This window comes from Schistocerca gregaria, chromosome 8, assembly GCF_023897955.1.
Source record: "Schistocerca gregaria isolate iqSchGreg1 chromosome 8, iqSchGreg1.2, whole genome shotgun sequence".
Taxonomy (NCBI): domain Eukaryota; kingdom Metazoa; phylum Arthropoda; class Insecta; order Orthoptera; family Acrididae; genus Schistocerca; species Schistocerca gregaria.
Genome location: NC_064927.1, coordinates 222,715,108 through 222,736,946, shown reverse-complemented (window position 1 = coordinate 222,736,946; position 21,839 = coordinate 222,715,108). Strand labels below are relative to the sequence as shown.

Below are 21,839 nucleotides of genomic sequence, written 5' to 3'. Positions count from 1 at the left end.
ACAAAAGTATCGCTAAAACCAGAAATGTCGCAAGTGTGTTACTGACTATTGCCGAAGAACAAATCACAATACTGCGGAAACAAACAACCGAAGTAGGACTAAAATTAGAAAAAAATACAGTTTGTAACAAATGTCACTGATGCCACCCAAAATCTCAAAATACATAACATGATATCTTAAAGAAATTAGAAATTCTTCCAATCCATATGTGGCATACAGCAAACCAGTGCTTAACAGTAGTGGTTAAAAACAGTATTGGTTGCAATTTTTATTTTTTTTTTATTTTTCAACGACGCGTTTCGCCTTACGATAACCTGAAGATGCCTAAATAAGGCGAAACACTTCGTTGAAAAATAAAAAAACTAAAATTGCAACCAAGACTGTTTTTAACCAATACTAAAAGAAATTATTTTATTTCCTATGAGAGTGATAAACGAACACTACTAAAACGGAAAACAGAGACATTGTATGCAGCAGAAACACCAAAATTAATAACATTTGACGATCCTGGTAAGCTGAACAAAGATAATAGATGATTTCTAACGAAAATATTGGGATGAAAAAGTAATTGTAATGCTGAATATAAATTAAGATCAGACAGGGATCCCTATATAAAAATGAAAAAGATAAATGAAGTACGAAGGAAAAGAAGGCTACAGTTTTATGAAGATATTACCGAATGGATGGTAAGAAACAAACCAAATAGATCTGCAACTTATTTAACATCTTTGAATATAAACCGACGTGGTCCACTGAAATCGATAAAGATAGGAAAAGCACTGGAGTTGGAAAATACATACTAGCCAATAGCCTGTTTAGAGAAAGACCGAAAATAGCAAGTGGAAGGAATTGGACTCAGTAAGAAAATGAACGACACTGTCCAAGAATGATGAGTGGTAGCGAAGTAATTTACCGCGCCCTCCAAAAGCGTAATTCGAATAGCTAAATAAACAAACAAATTTTGCTGGTTTATATTAATCGACGAGTTGACAACATGTGATAAGTTTACTAGAAAAGAAGCCGAGTCGTGCCTCTGAATATCAGTCAGGAAGAGCACTTCCGACGTAAGGCAAGATCCCGGCGAATCCAGCTGTGGGATGTTGTTTTAATGTGCCAAGTAGTTCTGAAACAGTGTTTGTTCGGGCTGCTATTAGTGAACGAACGAGCGCTCGCTGTCAGGGAAATGAGGTACATTTTTGCCAGTTATTTTTTTTTCTACTGTGTATTTTTGCTGTGTTAAATTAATGACTTACTATGTGTGTTTGTTTTTTTCGCTGGGCCGGGCCGGCGGCGTGTCTAAGAGCAGTTGCTGACGTGCATTGCGTTTTTGCAGCCCGGTCCGGGAGAGTACGCGGAGACTAGACGAGGAAGAGGCAGGGGCAGTCGCGCTACGGTACGTCTGCATGGAACGCATGCAGTGCTCTCTTCTCTCCCGTAGAGTTTGCCTACCTGTACTGTAAGCGGCCGCCGCTGCAAAGTAGCTCTCCTTGTTTTTCATCATTTTCTTCATCACTCTTGGAGGAGAATTTTGATGGCGAGTCTAGTTGATAAAGTATATGTTTTGGAAATCGGCGTTCCGCAGCTGCACTGTTTTAATTTCGCTCATATATCTTTCATTGTTTGCACCTATTTTAGGGATCGCACCCCTACTCTCAAACAATCATTCCTGTGGCCGGATCTCAAACTGGCGGCTTGGCTAATGGCAGGAATGATTGCTCGGGAATAGTGCTGCGACCCTGAAATTAGTTTCAAAGACTGAAAGATAACTGAGTAAAATGAAAACAACGTAGCTTTGGAACTTGTATTTCCAGAACAAGAGTAGCTCTCCGTAGTTAACCGTATCCGTAGCGTTGCGAGTGTTTGTTGCGGTTTTCGTGGGAATGTCCAGAAGGTGTCGCACCGAGTGTTTCCTCGAAGGCATGCTTCTGTGTCTGTCAGTCAATTCCTCCTGTAGTGTAGCAGTTGAGTTTTTCTGGTCTGTGGTGTATTTAGGTATGTTATGCGCCGTATATAGCTCAAATTTTCTTTTATAGTAAGATCTTCATTGTTTTTCCGTAGACATTCCCAGCTCGAGATATCGTCTTCTCTGTGGCGAAAATACGCATTTCTTACGTATAAATTCGCCAGCGAATACTTCAAATTTTTCTGGTCCCTCGTGCACTCCATCTCTTCTTAGGCTACCGAAAAAGCCACTCAAGTAATTATGGTTCGAAGGAAACTGGTTGGCTGATTACAATGGCGATGAGCAATGCACGCAGCCACCTTTCACAAAGCTCTGCATGTACCTACAAAACAGGCAACACAGCATGCAGAATGCGCTCAAGAAAGAAGTACGATTGGATGGCTGAATGAGAGGGATAACTTGACCTTAAGAACTGCTCGTTCTGATAACGTGGCCGCAACTTTTCATTCGCATTTCCCCGTCAATGTCCAAGAATTTCTCCGAATATTGGGGTAATTCATGAGGCATTTTTCCATCTAGATTCCCTCTGTGCAGACAGCAGCAATTTTGGTGTCCATTTCCATTTATTCACGATAAATTTCCTGATCGCGTTTGTGGTCATTTTCTTCGCCCTTTTTATTCACGTTGTTGGGTACATGCGGTGAGTTATTTTGAAATAAGCGAGATCCATAGAAACTATGAATCGTGCGTCCAGAAATGTGAAAACTAATGCGCCAGCTTGTTTCTGGAGATTATCTCCGTTCAATATGACATGACACAGAATAGGGTACCAAATACTTGAGACATTTGCATGTTTTCGTACGCCACTCACGAATGTAACGAAGAGAACAATAACTACTATTAAGCCACGCATGTGCCACAGAAATTTTGAATCTTACGAGATACATTGATTGAAGTAAATAGTATGCTCTTATACAGATTGTCAGTTTCAGATTAACGAACTTTACTGAAAATGTACGTTTGCTATCTGGGTGTATGGCGTTGCTGATCAGGACAGCGGTGAGAGAGAGTATGTATATTACTTTCGAGTTGACGAAGTAGAGATCGTGATTAGCGCAGCTCGTCGTTAAACGTTGTTCGTGGATTTACATGTACATCTTTCTTTCATCTTCGTCACAAAGATGAGAAGATTTCTGTTCATAAAAAATAAAAGAGAAAATTGCTTCAGAACTAACGCATTTTTGTGTCTTGCTGTTCTTCGTGTAATCTTCTCACGAGCACGATCACTAGTAATTAGAACAGAAATAACAACACAGCCTTTTACGCATTGTATTTTCGTTCAACGAGACTAATAGTTTCTGACATTGAACAGTGGCAACTAGTAAAAATTATTATTGCCACCTGACGTTTGGTTTCCTGTTGTGGAATATGTGTCTGAAGGATGCCCAAACAGGTGGTGTCATTTTGTAATAACTTATGTACGCGAGCCCTGTCAGTCGTACAGGAAGAAGGAGCAAAGAGGACAGAATGGGACAGTCCTGTTGCATTCGCCATAGACATTATGCGACCAAGAGATTTCTAAAATACGTTCCACTCTGTGGACAAAAATATATTTGGTTGTACATTAAAGCAGAATGATGGGAATGTTACTTTTCTGAAATTCATGGAAAAAACTACGGTCTGTGAGAGGCAGTCGGAGTGATGGATTAGAAGGTATTTGATCATTGGAACAACGCGCAGAACAAAATAGATGGTTACAGGATTCGCTATCCTCACCGTAAGTCACACACCGAACGAGGAGACGCTGTGGTTATACTGGAGTATCATTCAGGGAGTCGAGGGTTCAAATCCCCGGTCAGCCAACCACCTTTACTTTTTCTGTGCTTTCCTTAAACCGCTTACGGCAAATGTCGGGGTGGTTCCCCTGATAAGGACGTGGCTGATTTCTTTCCAAATCATTCGCGATTTCGCCTCGTCGACGACGAGGACGTTAGAGATGGAGATCAATCTGGGATTGGCGAAAGATGCGGAAAGAAAACAGCCGCGTCCTTCTCAGGGGAACTACCCCGGCATCTGCCGTAAGCGCTTTAAGAAAAGCACAGAAAAAGTAAACCAATATGGTTGGTCGGGATTTGAACCACCGTTCTTCCGAATACGAATCAAGCGCCACCTCACTCTCTGATCTGTCCACAAACATAATGTTTTTAACATAATGTAAGCGACCTTTCTCCGCCCTTTATGTTTTAAAGACTCGTGTTCATAACGTATGTCGTTCAATAATGCAAACTACGTTAATTAAGTGCATAAAAATAATTAGACTACGAAGACTATGTGCGCTGCTAGACAGTCAGTTAAAGACAGAGGAAGCTATAATCTTTCTGCGTAGACAGCGATACCACGTGAGATGTATGTTTAGAAATGCAGTGACTGGTGGATGATGGTACTTTTAATGTCTAATGTCTATTGGTTTCAGACTAATGTGAAGCACTTAAAGTGAGATGGGAATGTACGCAGTACATTAAAGAGATCGCACGCTTTTAGATTCTGCGAGATTACGAGGCAGGAGATTAAAGTCCGACGAGACTATCTGGGCCATTGAGGCACACACTCGCACTGGCTGGATTTACGTCGGCTCCCCCTCTCTCTTCTCGCCGTGGAGTCCGCGCGAGAAGAGTGCTTCGGGGCCTCCAGTCGGCGGCGAAAACGGGAGGAGAAAGAACGAGGAGGGATCCGAGAGGCCCCGCGCCCGATAAACACCGAAAACACGCCGCAGCCAGATTCCTCCCGGCAGCGGCCGTCAGGCGAGTCGGCGAGGAGAGGGAGGGAAGAGGAGGCGAGACAGAGAGAGGTCCGCCGCCTTTAATAAAGATTAATTTCTCGGCGGGCGTCGCAGCAGGGCGCGGCCGCCCGCCCCCTGCCCCCCGCGCGGCACTTTTTCCCCCTGCTCGGGCCGCCGCCCGCCCCCGAGCGGCGTGACGGCGCGCCGCCGTTGCGGCAGGTCAGGCACCGTGGCGGCTCCACCTTGCGGCCGCCGTGAGCCGGATCAGCCTCCCCCACCCCCTCCCCTCCCCTCGGGAGCAGCGTCCGCGCCAAAGACCGGCTGGGCTTTGCCGGCCTGGACCAGGTGGAGCACAAGTGGCGCCGTTTAACTGCCTGCCCCATCCCCCCGACCCCCGCCGTCGCTCCTTCTTCGCGGAGGACCACCTGCCTTTACCTCTTTTATTTTCCCAGCCCAGCCCACCCTCCTTTTTTTTATTTCTTCGCCCGGACGGAAAGCGAATTTTATTAGCGCGGGCGCTGTGTACTGCGCTCCAGATCGTTGAACTTGGCCCACTTTCCGCGCCTCATTACGACAGTTTAATGCGCCGCCCTCAGGCGCTTAGACTCTCCAGCGCCGTACTCGAGTATCTAAGTACGCTAATTCACGCAGTTAAGTATCAGCCGTGACGGCTCTTTAAATTACAGGCGTTCTTGTTCTGCGTTGAGCATCGTTTACTTTTTTCTTTGCCACATCCGCAGTCTGTAATCTGGCGAGACAGCGCGGCGAAAAGTCACATCTGGGTCCTCCATCGCAACAGAGTTCTCCATTCCCAGTTGAGGTGGGCGGTCAGTAAGATGGCAACGACTCTCTTTTCTTGCATCTCACCACAACTCCAACTGCCATCGTTGTTCAGGCCTGTTTTAAACGACTGCCATTCTTTCACCTTCTCTCTGTTTCGTGTTGCTATCACAAATATAGTAACAGTAACAAACACATGAAAAAAGTTCCCTTTCTTAGCCTGGTCAGCGTGTCTGATAGCTATACAGAGAACCCGGGTACATTTCCCGATACTGTCCGGGGCTTTGTCATAGAGGTACACGTGAAACAAGGTGCACCCAGCCTCGTGATGCCAGTCAAGAAGCTTCTTGAGAAGTAGCGACTCCAAAGTTTGGAAGCTGACAACAGAGAGAGCTTTGTGCTGACGCAATACCCTTCTATACCGCGTCCGAATTACACCACTGACAACGGACAATGCAGCGTCCTGTCGGTACGACGGACCAGAATGCAGGGCTGTCATATGAAAAGAAATTTGCAGACAGTTCAATTTTAGTCGAGTAACGGATTTGCTCGATTTTCTGAATCCGGGTTTCTAATAGGAAGTATCGTATGCATATTTCTGGTCCGAACGTATTGGAAATCTAACGCGAATGCACTTAGTGTTTTCTTGTACGTGTAGAGCATTTTTCTATCTTTAATTAACTTGCTGTCGTTATACTTTTTGAGTAATAATAACGTGCTACGTCTTACTTTCGTCTTCTGACGTGCAGTTAAAAATATGATACCGGAGTTCACTATGATCGGGGGTGAAATACCAGAATATCTCAACGCCACAAAGGAAGAAAAGAGATGTAAAGTCTACATTATAGGCTCACGTCGGCGTGTACGTTGCCAGCAATCGGAACACTGATCCTGTTGGGTAAGAATATTAGCTTCAACTGATTTTGTGTAACTGTGGAAAATCTAAACGTGGATGGCGAGACGAGTGCTGGAACCATTGATCCCCTGATCCAGTGTCTTATCCACTATCCCATCCCACTCAGCAGGAGGGTGTAAAATGGGCAAGGATTGTTTTCGGTGTTGTACAAAGCACAGTGTCTTTGGAAATCTGGTGGCAGCATGAATAAAATAAAGGGAGAGAAAGGTTGTTTACAACTTATATAGAATCCAGACTAGGCTTATCACAGTCAAAGAAGGTGAAAGAGAAGCAGTAACGGGAAAGGGAGTGAGAAAGGGTTGCAGTAACCACGTTATATAACGAATTCATTGAGCAAGCAGTAAAGGAAACAAGGAGAAATTTGGAAAGGGAATAAAGTTCAGAGAGAAGAAAAAAACAGTTTTGAGGTTTGCCGACGACCTTGTAATACTGCCAGAGAAGGCAGTTGAGCGGAATGGGTAGTGTATTGGAAAGAGGTTATGAGATGGACATCAACAAAAGTAAAACAAAGAAGGTGGAATGTCGTCGACTTAAATCAGGTGATGCTGAGGGAATTAGATAAGGAAATAAGACACTAAAAGTACTGGATAAGTTCTGTTATTTGGGCAACAAAATAATTGGTGATGTCTGAAGCAGAAGATATATAATATGCAGACTGGTAATAGCAAGAGAAGCGTGTCTGAAATGAAGAAACTTGCTATACATATGATAGTTGTATACTTTGATATAACTGAAGATGAATAAATAAGACTTACAGGTAGAGTATAGAACTTACAGTAGAGAAGTAATGTCAAAGTTCAAATGGCTCTGAGCACTATGGGACTTAACATCTTAGGTCATCAGTCCCCTAGAACTTAGAACTACTTAAACCTAACTAAACCAAGGACATCACACACATCCATGCCCGAGGCAAGATTCGAACCTGCGACCGTAGCAGTCCCGCGGTTCCGAACTGCAGCGCCTAGAACCGCACGGCCACGGCAGCCGGCTGAAGTAATGTCCAAACTTGAGAATGGCTGAACAAAATAGTAGAAACAGGCAGTGTACTAAATACAGTTCTACAGAGCTATTGAAGCGGCCTTTTCATTAATTAAACAAACAATTGCGGAGCACATGGAGAAACTAATAAATTTAGCTATTAGGAAGTTATTACTGAAGATATTTGTCCGCAGTGTTGCCTTGTGCGGAAGTGAAACGTGGAAGATAAGTAGTTTGGAAAGGAACAAAACAGAAGCTTTTGAAATATGGTGCTACAGAAGAATACTGAAGATAAGATGGGTATATCACATAACTAACGCAGAGGGATTGGATCGAAATGCGGAAAAAGAAATTTGTGGTGCAACTTGACTAAGAAAAGGGAGCGATCATTAGGACGCATCACTAGACATCTAGGAACCGTGATGAAGGGAAGTGTGGCAGGTAAAAATTATAGAGTGAGAACAAGACATGAATGTTGAAATATGTCCATCTGAACCTGCTTCCTGCACATATGGACAACCGTCAGCTGCGTAATGGAATGACGGCAATGAAAATGTATGCCGGTCAGGGACTTGAACCGGATTTCCCGTTTATCGCGAGCGTTGCCTTATCACTTTTTTCCACTAGTCATTGTTAAGGGGGAGGGGGAGTCTCAGGGGCTTAGTAATCAGTGGTCGCAACACGAGGCCTGGTCACGTTGTCCCCCTCAGGAGGGCTTAGGATCAAAGAGTGCCAAAATGCATCAAGGACAAGGAGGAAAGAATTTATTGTTATTGTTATATGTTCCTCTTTTCTGTACCATCGTCAGTGTGTTGCAAAATCTCGTGCTATTGGTATGCCTCATATCAAGGGGAAGGTAAATGAAAGACGGTCCTTGTCGTCTGTCAAACAGGAAGAAAAAAAGCAACGGAGGTCGTTTCGTTACGACTTGAGAACGTACCATGGAGCTACTCGCCGCAGAATTATCGATGCATGTCTTCTTGTATGAAAACTGTCAGGGTATCCGAGAGCGCTTCACGGCCAGACACTAGACTTCCATATGTCGCCAACACAAGCACTGCAATATCATCTGCTTGTCGTCGTTACTGAGAGACGAAGACGCTAGTGCAGGGTGGGCTAGCATTGGAGCTGAATCAACGAGTTTCGGACTGAAGACCACAACGCCGGCCGCGGTGGTCTCGCGGTTCTAGGCGCTTAGTCCGGAACCGCGCGACTGCTACGGTCGCAGGTTCGAATCCTGCCTCGGGCATGGATGTGTGTGATGTCCTTAGGTTAGTTAGGTTTAAGTAGTTCTAAGTTCTAGGGGACTGATGACCACAGATGTTAAGTCCCATAGTGCTCAGAGCCATTTGAACCATTTTTTTGAAGACCACAACAATAACAACAACAACAACAACGTGACTCAGTACGTATTTTGGAAAGAACTTTCTAATAGGTTGGAGGCCACTTTGTGTTATACCTGTTGTGTAAGCTGCCTCTGTGTTGTGTGTCTAGTTCGACTCTGGGAGCGGATAAGCAGGACAGTCTTTGACTGGGCGGAAACAGAAGCTGGCGAGGCAGGAGCATTGGTTTGCGGGAGGCCTGGGGCTGACAGCTGGCCAACGTTGTGGCTTTGCGACCAGCCGCAGCGGCGGTATTGGGCGCCCCGGCATCCTGCTCGCGCCGCGACTGGCCAACTCATTAGCGCCGGTCATATCACGCCCAACTGTGGCTGCCCCGAGGGCGGCAAATGTGTCTAAAATTTAACCGTTTCGTCTGAATGCGGTACAAACTGCTGCCGCTGCTCACACATCACGAGTTACTGTAGCGAGCTCGAGCTGATAAACGCAGGTGGCAGTTACTGGCAGTTTGCAGTTATTGGCGCTACTGTGTGACGTGGAAGATTTCTTGGTAGGAAGGACGTAGCATGGAGGTTAACTTCAGGATTGCTCCAAGGAAGTGTACTGGGACCGTTGTCGCTCGTGGTTTGTATTACTAACCTGGCAGAATTTTCGCGGGTGATGCAGTTATCTCTAATGAAATACTTCCTGAAAAAATCTGCACAAATATCCAGGCAGCTTTATACTACATGTTCCCGGTACAGGGACCCATACATAAAATTGATACATTTATCCTTCTCCATCACCCTAGAAAGTTTATAACGTCATCACGGAATCTCCCTGTATATACTTCCATATATACCCTGTATATAGGCACCTATGACTTTGACGCTGTGAGCGTCGTTGTATAACGTTTCCCGACATGGGGTCCTAAGCAAAGTATTATGCACTCACTCTCTTTTACGAGTCCTAGAAGTTTGTAATGGAAATTTCCGAACACCCTATATATAATAATATTAATTTTTTAGATACTCTCATTTTTACTACTTCTTTTTTGTTTGGCATCTTTATCCATGTGACTTTAATTACTTTTGTTTGTCTATCGTAATATATAAACTCTTGAAAATAGTAATCCATCTGTTAAAAAGCAAAAGAGAAAATTATCTCTCTATATTTGCTACGCAGTGGGCCAAAATTTTATTTTTTGATACAAGATTTATATTTATTTCAGTCCTCAAATCATGGACAAAATAACGCAAATGAAAATTTAGACGAAAGAAAATTTTATAAATAAAACGAAGTTCAAGCAAAATGTGTAATAGAAATAACGTTTCTAGTAACATGAACGAAAATATAAAACGATGAAAAGGGAGAAATTACACCGAAGTAAATACATAAAAAATAATTAAGATCACACGTGAAAACACGCCCAATAAAAGACTGCAAAACTGAGAAAAAATGAGAGCAGATAAAAAAGTCAGTATGGTTAAAATTGCGGCAAAGGACTAAAATTAAATAATAATATTTAACTAAAATTCTTTTTTACTGGTTACTGTCAAATGACAGCCCTCCGGGGCACAGGAAGTTGAATAACGAAAGATAGAAATGGAACTCTACTAAGGAAAAATTAGACTAACAGAAAGACTTCCCAAAACCAGATAGAAATGACTTAAAGAAACAGTACTTTCTTCGTTCACAAATTACGCAGGTATAGTTTGTACACTTGTTCGCAACTGTAGTGCTTAGTGTAATACTGATAATGGTGTCTACGCGTTTCGATTTATTATCTTGTAAATTACCACGTTCTCAAAGTTCTTAAATGAATACCGTGACTTCTCAGATTTGCTTTTTAAATGCTATATCTCCTTGAATTGCAGTTTCCTGGACGTTATGCTAACGCGACTTCCTAAGTACTGTAGTAAACTGTTATTATAATGAAATATTATATTAACATATTAATTCGTTTTATTTATTGTTATCATTATTAAAAATTTTGACAACGAGTACAATGAAATTGGGGGCAACAGCAAGTTACATTTGGACGGAAGGAAGGAGAGTGTGGAGTTAGGAAAGACAATAAAGCAATAAACATTTACGTAAAATCGTTATCATAGCAACACTTTCTCTACGAATGACCTCCAGTTCAGGTGGCTGCCTTATCTCATATACATTTCGGTTATTTTTATTCGAGAGCGTTTTACGGCATGGTATTCTAAAGCATTATGCCAGCGCAGCACCGAAACGAACAGTTAGAATAGAGTGTGAGGTATCTTCGCGAACTTCATATGCTGATTGTTTTAAGCAACTTCCTACAATGACGACAGAAACCATTTCTTCATAAATAACACCATTAGTATGAAATAAACTGCCAACACTATGAAGGTAAGATGGTCTACACTGAGCCGAAACTTTTGATGCACGTATAAAACTGGGGTACAGAACGCTGGTGATAAAATATTCAATTCACTGCCTCGTAATATCAAAGAAACAACAGTTTGAAATTTTTTGCGGTACTAAATCAAACCTTTCATGTGAAATTCTCACCTCCACACCTAGTTAAAGAGAAATAAGTCAATATCACTATTGAACTTGTGTAACAAAGTGCCTTCTAATCAAAGGTGCTAAAGAATAGTGGTGAACAGACTGATCCATGTGCAGTTTACTACCATTAAACTTCTTTGTCACCATTGTTCTACTCATTAGTATTTATATTTTATACAGGGTGATTTAGCTGCACCTACCGATGACCTCTATGCAGCCTGCAACGCCTTCAAAAACCACGCGCGAGATTTTCATATTCTCTCGCTCGTTACACACAAACTGTTGGTTATACAGAATAAATGAACGCGACCCTTTTGCAGGAAATTTAATGTAGTTAAATTCTGTATTGGGATCTTTTTTCCCTGAAGGCCACGGCTTAATTCATTTAGGAAAAACGCGTTTGAATGCCACTTTTGTACATTTGTCTTGAGCTATTCGGAAACTGCGGCCTCTAGCGAAAACGTATCCCAGTACAAAATTTAGCTAGAGGACATTTCCTACAAAAATGTCTTGTTTGCGTATCAGTTTGCGTGTAGCGAGCGAGAGAATACGAAGCTCTTGCTCGTCGTATTTGAAGGCATTGCAGGTGGCATAAAAGGGGCAGCTGATACACCCTGTATAATGACTTGTTTCACATCCAAGCTACTTGCCTGCCCATACGAATCTACGAAAAGCATGTATGATAAATTCAAAAGTAAATAGGATGAAAAAGAAAATCGCATCTTTATTTTCGTTGTTTTCGTAGGTTTTGGACTGTGGTACTGTAATGATCAAAGAATGAGATTCATTTGAATTTGCTTTCAGTTGACTGTGCTTGGGTAAGTTATTCGAAGATATTGCGGAATGAAGTCAGTCGCAGTTAAGCTCTGTGCTGATTTTTCGGCTTTCTCGCCGACTGCAAACCTTTACACTTTAGCGGTAGTTTTCGTCCTATTGGGAATATGACTGAAATGTACGCAGCTGAAATTTCAGTGCGAGATGTAACTACACCTTGCCCTAACCCTGAAGCCCAGCTGAGCACTCATACTCCAGTGAACGACAAAATTCATTCGTTCACGTTGATTCTAAGTCAGCCAGTGGGCGTCCGAACCGTTATGCACTGCGACGCTACATTTTGACCACAAGGGTGGACTGAGTCTTAACAACCCAACGATGAGGCCATTAGCAACGGAACATGAACTCGGATTGGGCAAGGATGAGAAAGAGACTCAGTTGCATCCTGTTCAAAGGATCCATCCTGGCATTCGCAGTAAGTGATTTAGGGAAGTATAAAGGAAAGGATAAATCTGGGTAGGAGGACTGTGATTTGATACCTGCTACCACGAATGAGAGTGCAGTTTAACCAGTACCCCACTACAATTTTTTTTTGACCCTGTTATAATAGGTCAGATGTAGTAATGTGCTTCATGTCGTTTCCTGCAGTACACGTGAGGATTCCGACAAATATGATAATAAATACTTTCTTTGTATCTATAGTGTTTAAAAGTAAGAATCTTACGTTCATTCTCAGGCAACGATGCCCAGCAACTACTGGAACAGAAAGCATTCCACGAAAAATTTGAAGAGACGTTTTGCAATCTGATCACATAAATCCTAAAGTCGGATCCGCATATGTTTTTGCGTTCTTTGTTTTACATGTAGTAATATAGAAGAAGAGATAGCTGTTTTCTTCGCGAAATAAGCAAGAGGGTTGTTGTCGAGACGGTGCGAAGGGAACCTTAGCAGCTGAACTTGTAAGGCTTCCTCTTGGTTGAGAGGACTGTGCGAAGAGGATCAGAGGGTAGCACAGGACGATTAGCGGCAGAAGAGGAATAGATGCTTCTGTTCCAAGAGCTTAATACACGCAAGTATTTGGAAAGATATTTTTATGTTGCTATGTCAGAAAAAACTACTTGGAAAACTTCCCAGCTAAAGTCTTGCGTGCGTTCCGAATAACAGTTTTGGAATCGAAGCTCTGCGAACAAACTCTGTTGGTCATTGTGAGACGAAATGCAATTCAAACTCGCTTTGAGAAATAGGCAACGATCCCATAAAAAGCTCATGCACTAAAACAATATTTAAACAACAAGATGGCATGTTCCCAATTACGATAGCGACCGTAAGTAGGACAACAGGCATACAGACATGCTCTAATTAAGTAAAATGAATGCCTTCTCGTTGGAAATTTCATTACATCTCCCTAACAGTGAAGTCCTTGTATATCATATAGAGATCGGAAGAAATCCAGCATAAGGCGCATGCTGGTCGCCCTTTGCCAAGTTTGTCAGAGTGGTTTGCAGCGTATGTACGTAGATCTATGTACACACATACTTTCTTACTTTCTCAAATCGTTAAACGCGAGGAAAATTTTTTAATTTTACTTGCGCCTACTTAATGACGCTCTCGTATTGAACGCATTACCCTTAAATATCTGAGGGCTGGAACAAGAATATCCTTTCAGGTCTGGTGAGAGCATATGTTGCTACAATGTGTTCGACCGCAGCAGGAACAGACAAATTTAAAGTTCAAATCTCCTGTCTGGAATCTAAAATGAGGATATATAATGAAATATCCAACGAGAAGGTGTTCAGTTTACTTAATTAGTTAAGTTCCGTAGTGCTTAGAGCCATTTGAACTTGTCTTATAAAGGCGTTCGCCAACCACATCGCCGTAATCTGCCTGTTTCCATATTTCTGTATTTGAATACACATGCCTATATCAGTTTTTTGGTGTTTCAGTGTATAATCTACACCATCGTGTAGGCAGATTCGAAATGCCGACCCCGCCCCTCGTTACCCCTTACTGTGTCAGTGTTAGATATACAATACTGGCCATTAAAATTGCTACGCCACGAGGATGACGTGCTACAGACGCGAAATTTAACCGACAGGAAGAAGATGCTGTGATATGCAAATGATTAGCTTTTCAGAGCATTCACACAAGGTTGGCGTCGGTGGCGACACCTACAACGTGCTGACATGAGGAAAGTTCCCAACCGATTTCTCATACACAAACAGCAGTTGACCGGCGTTGCCTGGTGAAACGTTGTTGTGATGCATCGTGTATGGAGGAGAAATGCGTACCATCACGTTTCCGCCTTTGATAACGGTCGGATTGTAGCCTATTGCAATTGCGGTTTATCGTATCGCGACATTGCTGCTCGCGTTGATCGAGATCCAATGATTGTTAGCAGAATACGGAATCGGTGGGTTCAAAAAGGTAATACGGAACGCCGTGCTGGATCCCAACGGCCTTGTATCACTAACAGTCGAGATGACAGGTATCTTATCCGCATTGTTGTTACGGATCGTGCAACCAACCCTCGATCCCTGAGTCAACAGATGGGGACGTTTGCAAGACAACAACCATCTGTACGAACAGTTCGACGACCTTTGCAGCAGCATGGACTATCAGCTCGGAGACCATGGCGCCGGTTACCCTCGACGCTGAGTCACAGACTGGAGCGCCTGCGATGGTGTACTCAACGACGAACTTGGGTGCACGAATCGCAAAACGTCTATTTTTTCGGATGAATCCAGGTTCTGTTTACAGCATCATGATGGTCGCATCCGTGTTTGGCGACATCGTGGTGAACGCATATTGGAGGCATGTATTCGTCGCCGCCACCCAGCGTGATGGTATGGGGTGCCATTGGTTACACGTCTCGGTCACTTCTTGTTCGCATTGACGGCACTCTGAACAGTGCACGTTACATTTCAGATGTGTTGCGGCCCGTGGCTCTACCCTTCATTCGATCCCTGCGAAACGCTACATTTCAGCAGGATAATGCACGACCGCATGTTGCAGGTCCTGGTACCTGTACACGCCACCCAAGCTCTGTTTGACGCAATGCCGAGGCGTGTCAAGGCCGTTATACGGCCAGAGGTGGTTGTTCTGGGTACTGATTTCTCAGGATCTATGCACCCAAATTGCGTGAAAATGTAATCACGTGTCAGTTCTAGTATCATATATTTGTCCACTGAGTACCCGTTTATCATCTGCATTTCTTCTTGGTGTAGTAATTTTAATGGCCAGTAGTGTAAATAAAGAGGCACACGATGTGAACACGACAGATTCGCCGAGGGGAAAGCTTTTCCCGGGTGCTGAACAACGTGTCGCGGAAGAAGTCGTGTTTTGGTGGTGTGGCGGGCCGTTCTCCGGAGCTTTAATAGCCCCAGAGGGAGCGGATGGCGGGCAAGACGAGGAGCGGCCCGTGGCGAAGGTCAGCGCAGTCGCGGCTGTAGGGCACGGGGGCCGGGCCCCGCCTGCCGTGTCGCGCCGCCTGTAATGGACCGTATCGGCGGCGGGAGGCGGGAGGACGCAGCTTGTGCCGCCGCCCCAGGGGCCCGGCATGCTAACACCGCCGAGATTCCCCCCACGGCGGCCGCCATCCCTCTCCAGCTGCCGTCGCCAGTCGCTGCCAGATTGCCCCCGTTCCTCAGTCCCTGCCGTCTCTCTGTCACCACACTCGTCGCCAAAATGTCTCAGCATCTATACGGTAGTTAGACAGGGTTAGACTGTGCGTGCTCGATGTATGTTAACTACGGGTATTATCGTGGTGCAGCGTTTTTATTTTGCATGTTGGTATTACGGTTGCTATGGGTTTATTTGTCGATTGTAATTTTTTATTTGTAGTTCATTGTAGCTTTTTGAGTTTACATATCGTCAATTCGGCTGTATTTTGAACGCTGATACTGGCCTGTGCAGAATAACAATTCGTTTCGCTACCACGCTTCCCGAGCTTTGTATTTGCGTTTTATTAATATCTAGGTGCAATTACTTTTGTTCTGTACTTTGTTAGTGCACTTAGCTGACCGCGGTGGCCGAGCAGTGCTAGGCGCTTCAACCTTGAATCGCACGACTGCTACGGTCGCAGGTTCGAATCCTGCCTCGGGCATGGATGTGTGTGATCTCCTTAGGTTAGTTAGGTTAAAGTAGTTGTAAGTTCTAGGGTACTGATGATCTCAGATGTTAATTTCCATAGTGCTCAGATCCATTTGAACCTTTTTTTTTGTTAGTGCACTTAACTCTTTTTAACAAGTTCTAGAACAAACGTAAATGCAACTAACTATTAATCAAACATATAGTTAGATATATAAAATTCAGGAAACGTCTATGTTAAACGAATTGTTATTCTGCACAGAAAAGTTGCTTGGTTCAAAACCGGCCGATAAAACCCCTTGTGCTGACGAAGACCTAAATTATTACGCAGCTGGAACTAGGTGAAAGACCGAACGCGTCGTGGCATAATTAAAGCTATACAAAAGTGGATCGTTGCTGTATTCCTTCGAATAACAGTTTATCCAGTTTTGTACTGCTCAACATCCTGCCTCCTCTCCTCACCAGTGTAGTGTATCAACATAATAAACAAAGCAGAAAAATCCTTAATCTTGGGGGTACGTATGAAAAAAACACACAGTAGACCTGCTGAAATATTGATATTCAGCTACTTTCGGCGTAAGAACAACTGTTAGATTTGAGGACTGTTTTTGAGTCACCAGTCTTCTGACAGGACTGAGCGGCTACCCCACGGATTCCTCTCATGTGCCAACCTCAGCATCTCAGAGTAGCACTTGCAACCTACGTCCTCAGTTATTTGCTGGATGTATTCCTACCTCCGTCTTCCTCTACACTTTTTGCCCTTTACAGCTTCCTCTGGTACCATGCAAGTCATTCCCAGATTTTTAAAAGATGTCCTATCATTCTGTCTCTTCTCCTTGTCACTGTTTTCCACATATTCCTTTCCTCTCCGATTCTACGCAGTACCTCCTCATTCCTTACCTTATCAGTCAATCTAATTTTCAAAATTCTTCTGTAGCACCACATCTCCAGTTCTCTTCTGCTCCGGTTTTCTCACAGTCGATGTTACACTACCATACAGTGCTGTGTTTCAAAGGTACGTTCTCAGAAATTTCTTCCTCAGATTGAGGCCTATGTTTGATACTAGTAGACTTATTTTTGTCAGGAATGTCCTTTTCCCCAGTGCTTGTCTGCTTCTGATGTCCTGGTTGGCCGCGCGGGATTAGCCAAGCGGTCTAAGGCGCTGCAGTCATGGACTGTGCGGCTGATCTCGGCGGAGGTTCGAGTCGTCCCTCGGCATGGGTGTGTGTGTTTGTCCTTAGGATAATTTAGTTTAAGTAGTGTGTAAACTTAGGGACTGATGAACTTAGCATTTAAGTCCCATAAGATTTCACACACATTTGAACGTTTTTTGTCCTGCTTGCTCTTTCTGTCGTTGGTGATTTTCCTGCCTAGGTAGTAGAATTCCTTAACTTCATCTACTTCGTGACCATCAATCCTGATGTTAAGTTTACCTCTATTCTCATTTCTATTGCTTCTCATTCGTCTTTCTTCGATTTATTCTCAATCTATATTCTGTACTCATGAGACTGTTCATTCCATTCAGCAGATCATGTAATTCTTCTTCACTTTCACTCAGGATAGCAGTGTCATCACCTTGAATTTTAATTCCGTTCCTGTACCTTCTTTTTATTTCCATCATTGCTTCTTTGGTGTACAGATTGAATAGTTGGAGCGAAAGACTGCATCCCTACGTACACCCTTTTTAATCCGAGCACTTCGTTCTTGGTCGTCCACTGTTGTTATTTCCTCTTAGCTCTTGTACACGTGTATATTACCCGTCTCTCTCTATAGCTTCTCCTTATTTTTATCAGAATTTCGAACATATTGCATCATATTCCATTGCTGAACACTTTTCCACTGAGCTGTTCACAGCAACACTCTGTCTGCCATACCTTCCTGTCCATCACGAATCGTACTCCTTTTATACCACTTTCCGCTGCTGTTGATTTAACTTTTCATTCATCTGACCAGAAACCCTCGTCTTCTTTCCCTTTCACTTTACTGACCCCTCCTTTATCTAGGTTGAACCTTGCATTCCCTTATCAGATTTCCTATCTTCTCTACCAAGTTCAGCTTCTGACATTCCACGCCCCGACTGGTAGAACGTTATCCTTTCGTTGGTTATTCAACGTTTTTCTAATGGTAACCTCCCGCTTGGCAGTTCTCTCCCGTAGATCCGAATGATGAACTATTCCGGAACCTTTCGCCAATGTAGAGATCATCATGATACATTTCCAATTACGAGCCATATTTCCTGTCGATACACGGTATGTGTCATCAATGCAGTGGTTTCCATTGCCTTCTGCATCTTTATGGCCTTAATCATTGCTGATTCTTCCGCCTTTAGGGGCAGTTTCCCACCCTAAGGACAAGAGTGTCTCCTAAACCTCTGTCCTCTTCTCTGCCCTCTTTCCACAAGGCCATTGACAGAATGAGGGTGACTTCTTATGCCGGAAGTCTTAGGCTGCCAATACTGATGATTAATCAGAATTTAAGTGGTGGCGGATTTCGAACCCGGACCGAGGACTCTTTCATTACTGATCAAAGACGCTATCACTAGACCACGGTCCTGCCTGATTATTGATCAAAGACGCTACGCCTAGACCACGGGTGCTAGGAAGACAGAAATCGATAAGATGGCATATAGCGTAATATTTTTGCGTGACTCCTCAGTTAAGCAAAAATTACCCACTGGAGAAAAGAAAATTATTGGTACTATGTGTATGATCCACAAACGTGCATTATACAGGAATCTGTTAAAGTAATTGGGAACATTAATCACAGCCTCACAGAGCATCCTCTTACTGAAAAAGTTTATTGCCAACATTTCATTGCAATTTTAAAGTAATTGAGATATTCATAAATACAATAACAGAGAAAAAAATGATCTGCACTTCTCTTTACTGAACCCAAGTTGGATATAACTTTAAAAACTCCTCAACAATGTCACCATGGGAATTTGGTCTATGTTGTTTTGTTTTATTTGACCTTCAGAGTTGGTACGATGTTTAGCCATCGAAAACACATGTTTATATAGTAGGGCCTATACATAATTGTACACGCATTACAGAATTGAAAATTCAAGCCCTCAATGCTTTTTCACAACAAATATATAACAATTAGTATGATGAGTAAACTAGGCGTTTTTATATTATAAATTCACTCTGTTTCGTAAATTCAATCTACTAATTTTTCCGATAATTTTAATTAAAGTTACAATCACGTTATAAATGCGAATATCTTTAGAACCAAAAAAAAAAAAAAAAAAAAAAACAGGACGCTGATTGAGGGGTAAGGTAACTCATACTCAACATGGTCGTCAAGACTTACTATCGTTCATTGTCAAATTTGGAACACGTAAACAAGATGTGGTCTACATCGGCTTCTGACTGAGAACTACACTCACATGTAGGGGAATGTTGTTTCTATACAGATGTAAAAGAAACGAGGCATGGTTAAAGGAGAGTCGAAAGATGATGCATGTCAGACTGAAGTCCACTGGAAAAATCGTGCGGACGTGTAATTCAGCCACAACGAATGTCAATTGAAAACTACGCGTCCGAATAATTCTAGAGTATTTTTCGCCATGCCGACAACTTTCCCGAAATCACAAACGGGAAAGGTAGGCAGATTGAAAGAACGGCTTTGCGATTATGCCCGGGTTCCTTAGAACGATATTGTTAGAGCGAGTGACACAGAAATGTTCAACAAATTCCAATAGCATACTGTACATCCGACTCTTCACTCACAAAAATACTCATTCTCGTAATCTCGAGAAGGGACTTTGCCGTGTAGCCTAGTAACATTTTCTCGGCCTGTATTGTGCAAGCGATAAGAGAAATGTGAACTAAGCGTTACAAAGACTTATTCGTATTGAACGCGCAGCGATTTGAAAATAAAGAATTAACCTGTGGATTTGTATTGAAAGTTAAATTTGGGTACAGTATCATCGAAAAGACATAATTTTACAAGCTAAATTAACTAGTTTCCGAAAGACGATAGTTATTCTAAAACGGAGTCATTGTTTTGCGCTGAGAAGCTACTTTTGCGCACGAACACTCAATGGGTAGCACATGCATGGTGCAGGTTTTGTTCTCTCAGAATTTCTTCACGGCCTGATGTTAACGTGGTAATATAGTTAAAATGTTAAGAGAAGTGGATATTCGGAATGGTATACAAACACAACTTTTTAAGGAAACAGAAACGGAAGTCATTTTTAAGAGAAAAAGAAGCGGCCAGCTCTTCTAAGAAAGAGCGGATAACCATAAAACAGCAAGACTGCTGGCAGATCATAAAAGGAGTGACACTGGTCATATACTCTAATGTCATAAAAAACTCTGGTCTTCTTGACTCACCATCAAACATACTTTTATCGTTTCAGAAAGCTCAGTGTTATTTTACTTGTTCTGTAATAAGAGAAACGTAACGAAACTTTTCGTACAGAAAATTTCATGCTTTAGGAGCTCTTCCTTGAAGTTAATCTGTTAGCTATTAAGGATCACTTTTACTGCAGGTCAATTTACAGAGTCTGTGGTGACCGTTATGTTCTTTCCTTCTTATCCCGCTTTCCTGGCGCTCGTCACGGCATGGAATGTTATCAGTGCGCTTATTCCACCTGATACGTTATCTGCGGACCCCTTCTTTTTTGTGTATGACGAAGGCTGTGTTTACTCTTCGTCATCAATTCAATAGAGCGCACCTCAGTGGAAAATAGTTTAAGTAAACACTTCTACACTTCGTTTTCAATCATTTTTTTAATAGAAAGACTTGAAGGAACATCACTAGTTGATTTAAGGAAATTGAGATATTATGTTCCGTTCATACTGACTTTCCTGGTAAACGCTGTTGCGTCAGGTGTATAAAACGACGTCTCTGGATTGTTGCACATGTGATAAAGTAGCACCGAAGCTGTATCACACGGTCAGATGTTTTGAGACTTGCTTTTCCGGTCGCTTTCGTTTTTGGTTTACACCCACAAAATAGATTATAAACAAGCAAACTTTTGTTTAGGTTATTTAAATCTGGGTTAACCAGAATAGCTGTCCCAGTGTCTCTGTTTATCCTATCACGAGAATGCTTCTACTTAAGTTCCGATTGAGGCACCGACAGTACATTTTCGCGTGTCATGCGTGCGACTAGTTAACATTTCTTATTAGAGACGTGGAAGAAATCGAATGTTGTTGTAGTTCTGTAAGAGTTTCCTTTTTGAACCACTGAGTAGTGTTACAAAAAGTAATTAAAATGATTTCAAAATATTTTTATTAATCGTAATAATAGCCCATATGAAGAAAGCAAACAGTATATTAAATGACTAATAACAGTTTGAAATCTTCAAAGAGAATTTTTAGTAGAATGTCGTAGCTGTTTCATAGTACAATCTCAGTAATTGTTTATAATTTTGTAATCGCTTCATTGGAAACACTGCCGGCCGCTGTGGCCGAGCGGTTCTAGGCGCTTCAGTCTGGAACCGCGCGACCGCCTCGGGCATGGATGTGTGTGATGTCCTTAGGTTAGTTACGTTTAAGTAGTTCTAAATTCTAGGGGACTGATGACCTTAGATGTTAAGTCACATAGTGCTCAGAGCCATTGGAAATATTGAATAGTCATTTACTCTCTTTATTTTTCAACAGTTTAATCTCCGTATTTAATACAGACTCATTTATGCATGAGACACTTACATACTTCATGATAACTTCTGAAATGGTTTTGGAGACATCCTGAATTTCATATGACTAGATTGTGGTATTAACGGCGAGGTAAACACAGTGTGTCATTTTTAAT

General features: G+C 42.6%; 1 protein-coding gene across 8 annotated transcripts in view; it reads left to right on the top strand.

Annotated features, from left to right (window-relative positions):
• LOC126285408 (DNA N6-methyl adenine demethylase) overlaps positions 1-21,839 on the top strand; it is a 452,634-nt gene that overhangs the window by 220,988 nt on the left and 209,807 nt on the right. For 6 of the 8 annotated variants that reach the window (XM_049984759.1, XM_049984760.1, XM_049984763.1 and 3 more), the window contains exon 3: positions 1,334-1,393. The exons of the other annotated variants lie outside the window; for them this stretch is intronic. In XM_049984759.1, coding sequence (XP_049840716.1) covers positions 1,334-1,393 — 60 coding nt within the window. The remainder of the gene's footprint in view (positions 1-1,333; positions 1,394-21,839) is intronic. 8 annotated transcript variants of the gene reach the window in all.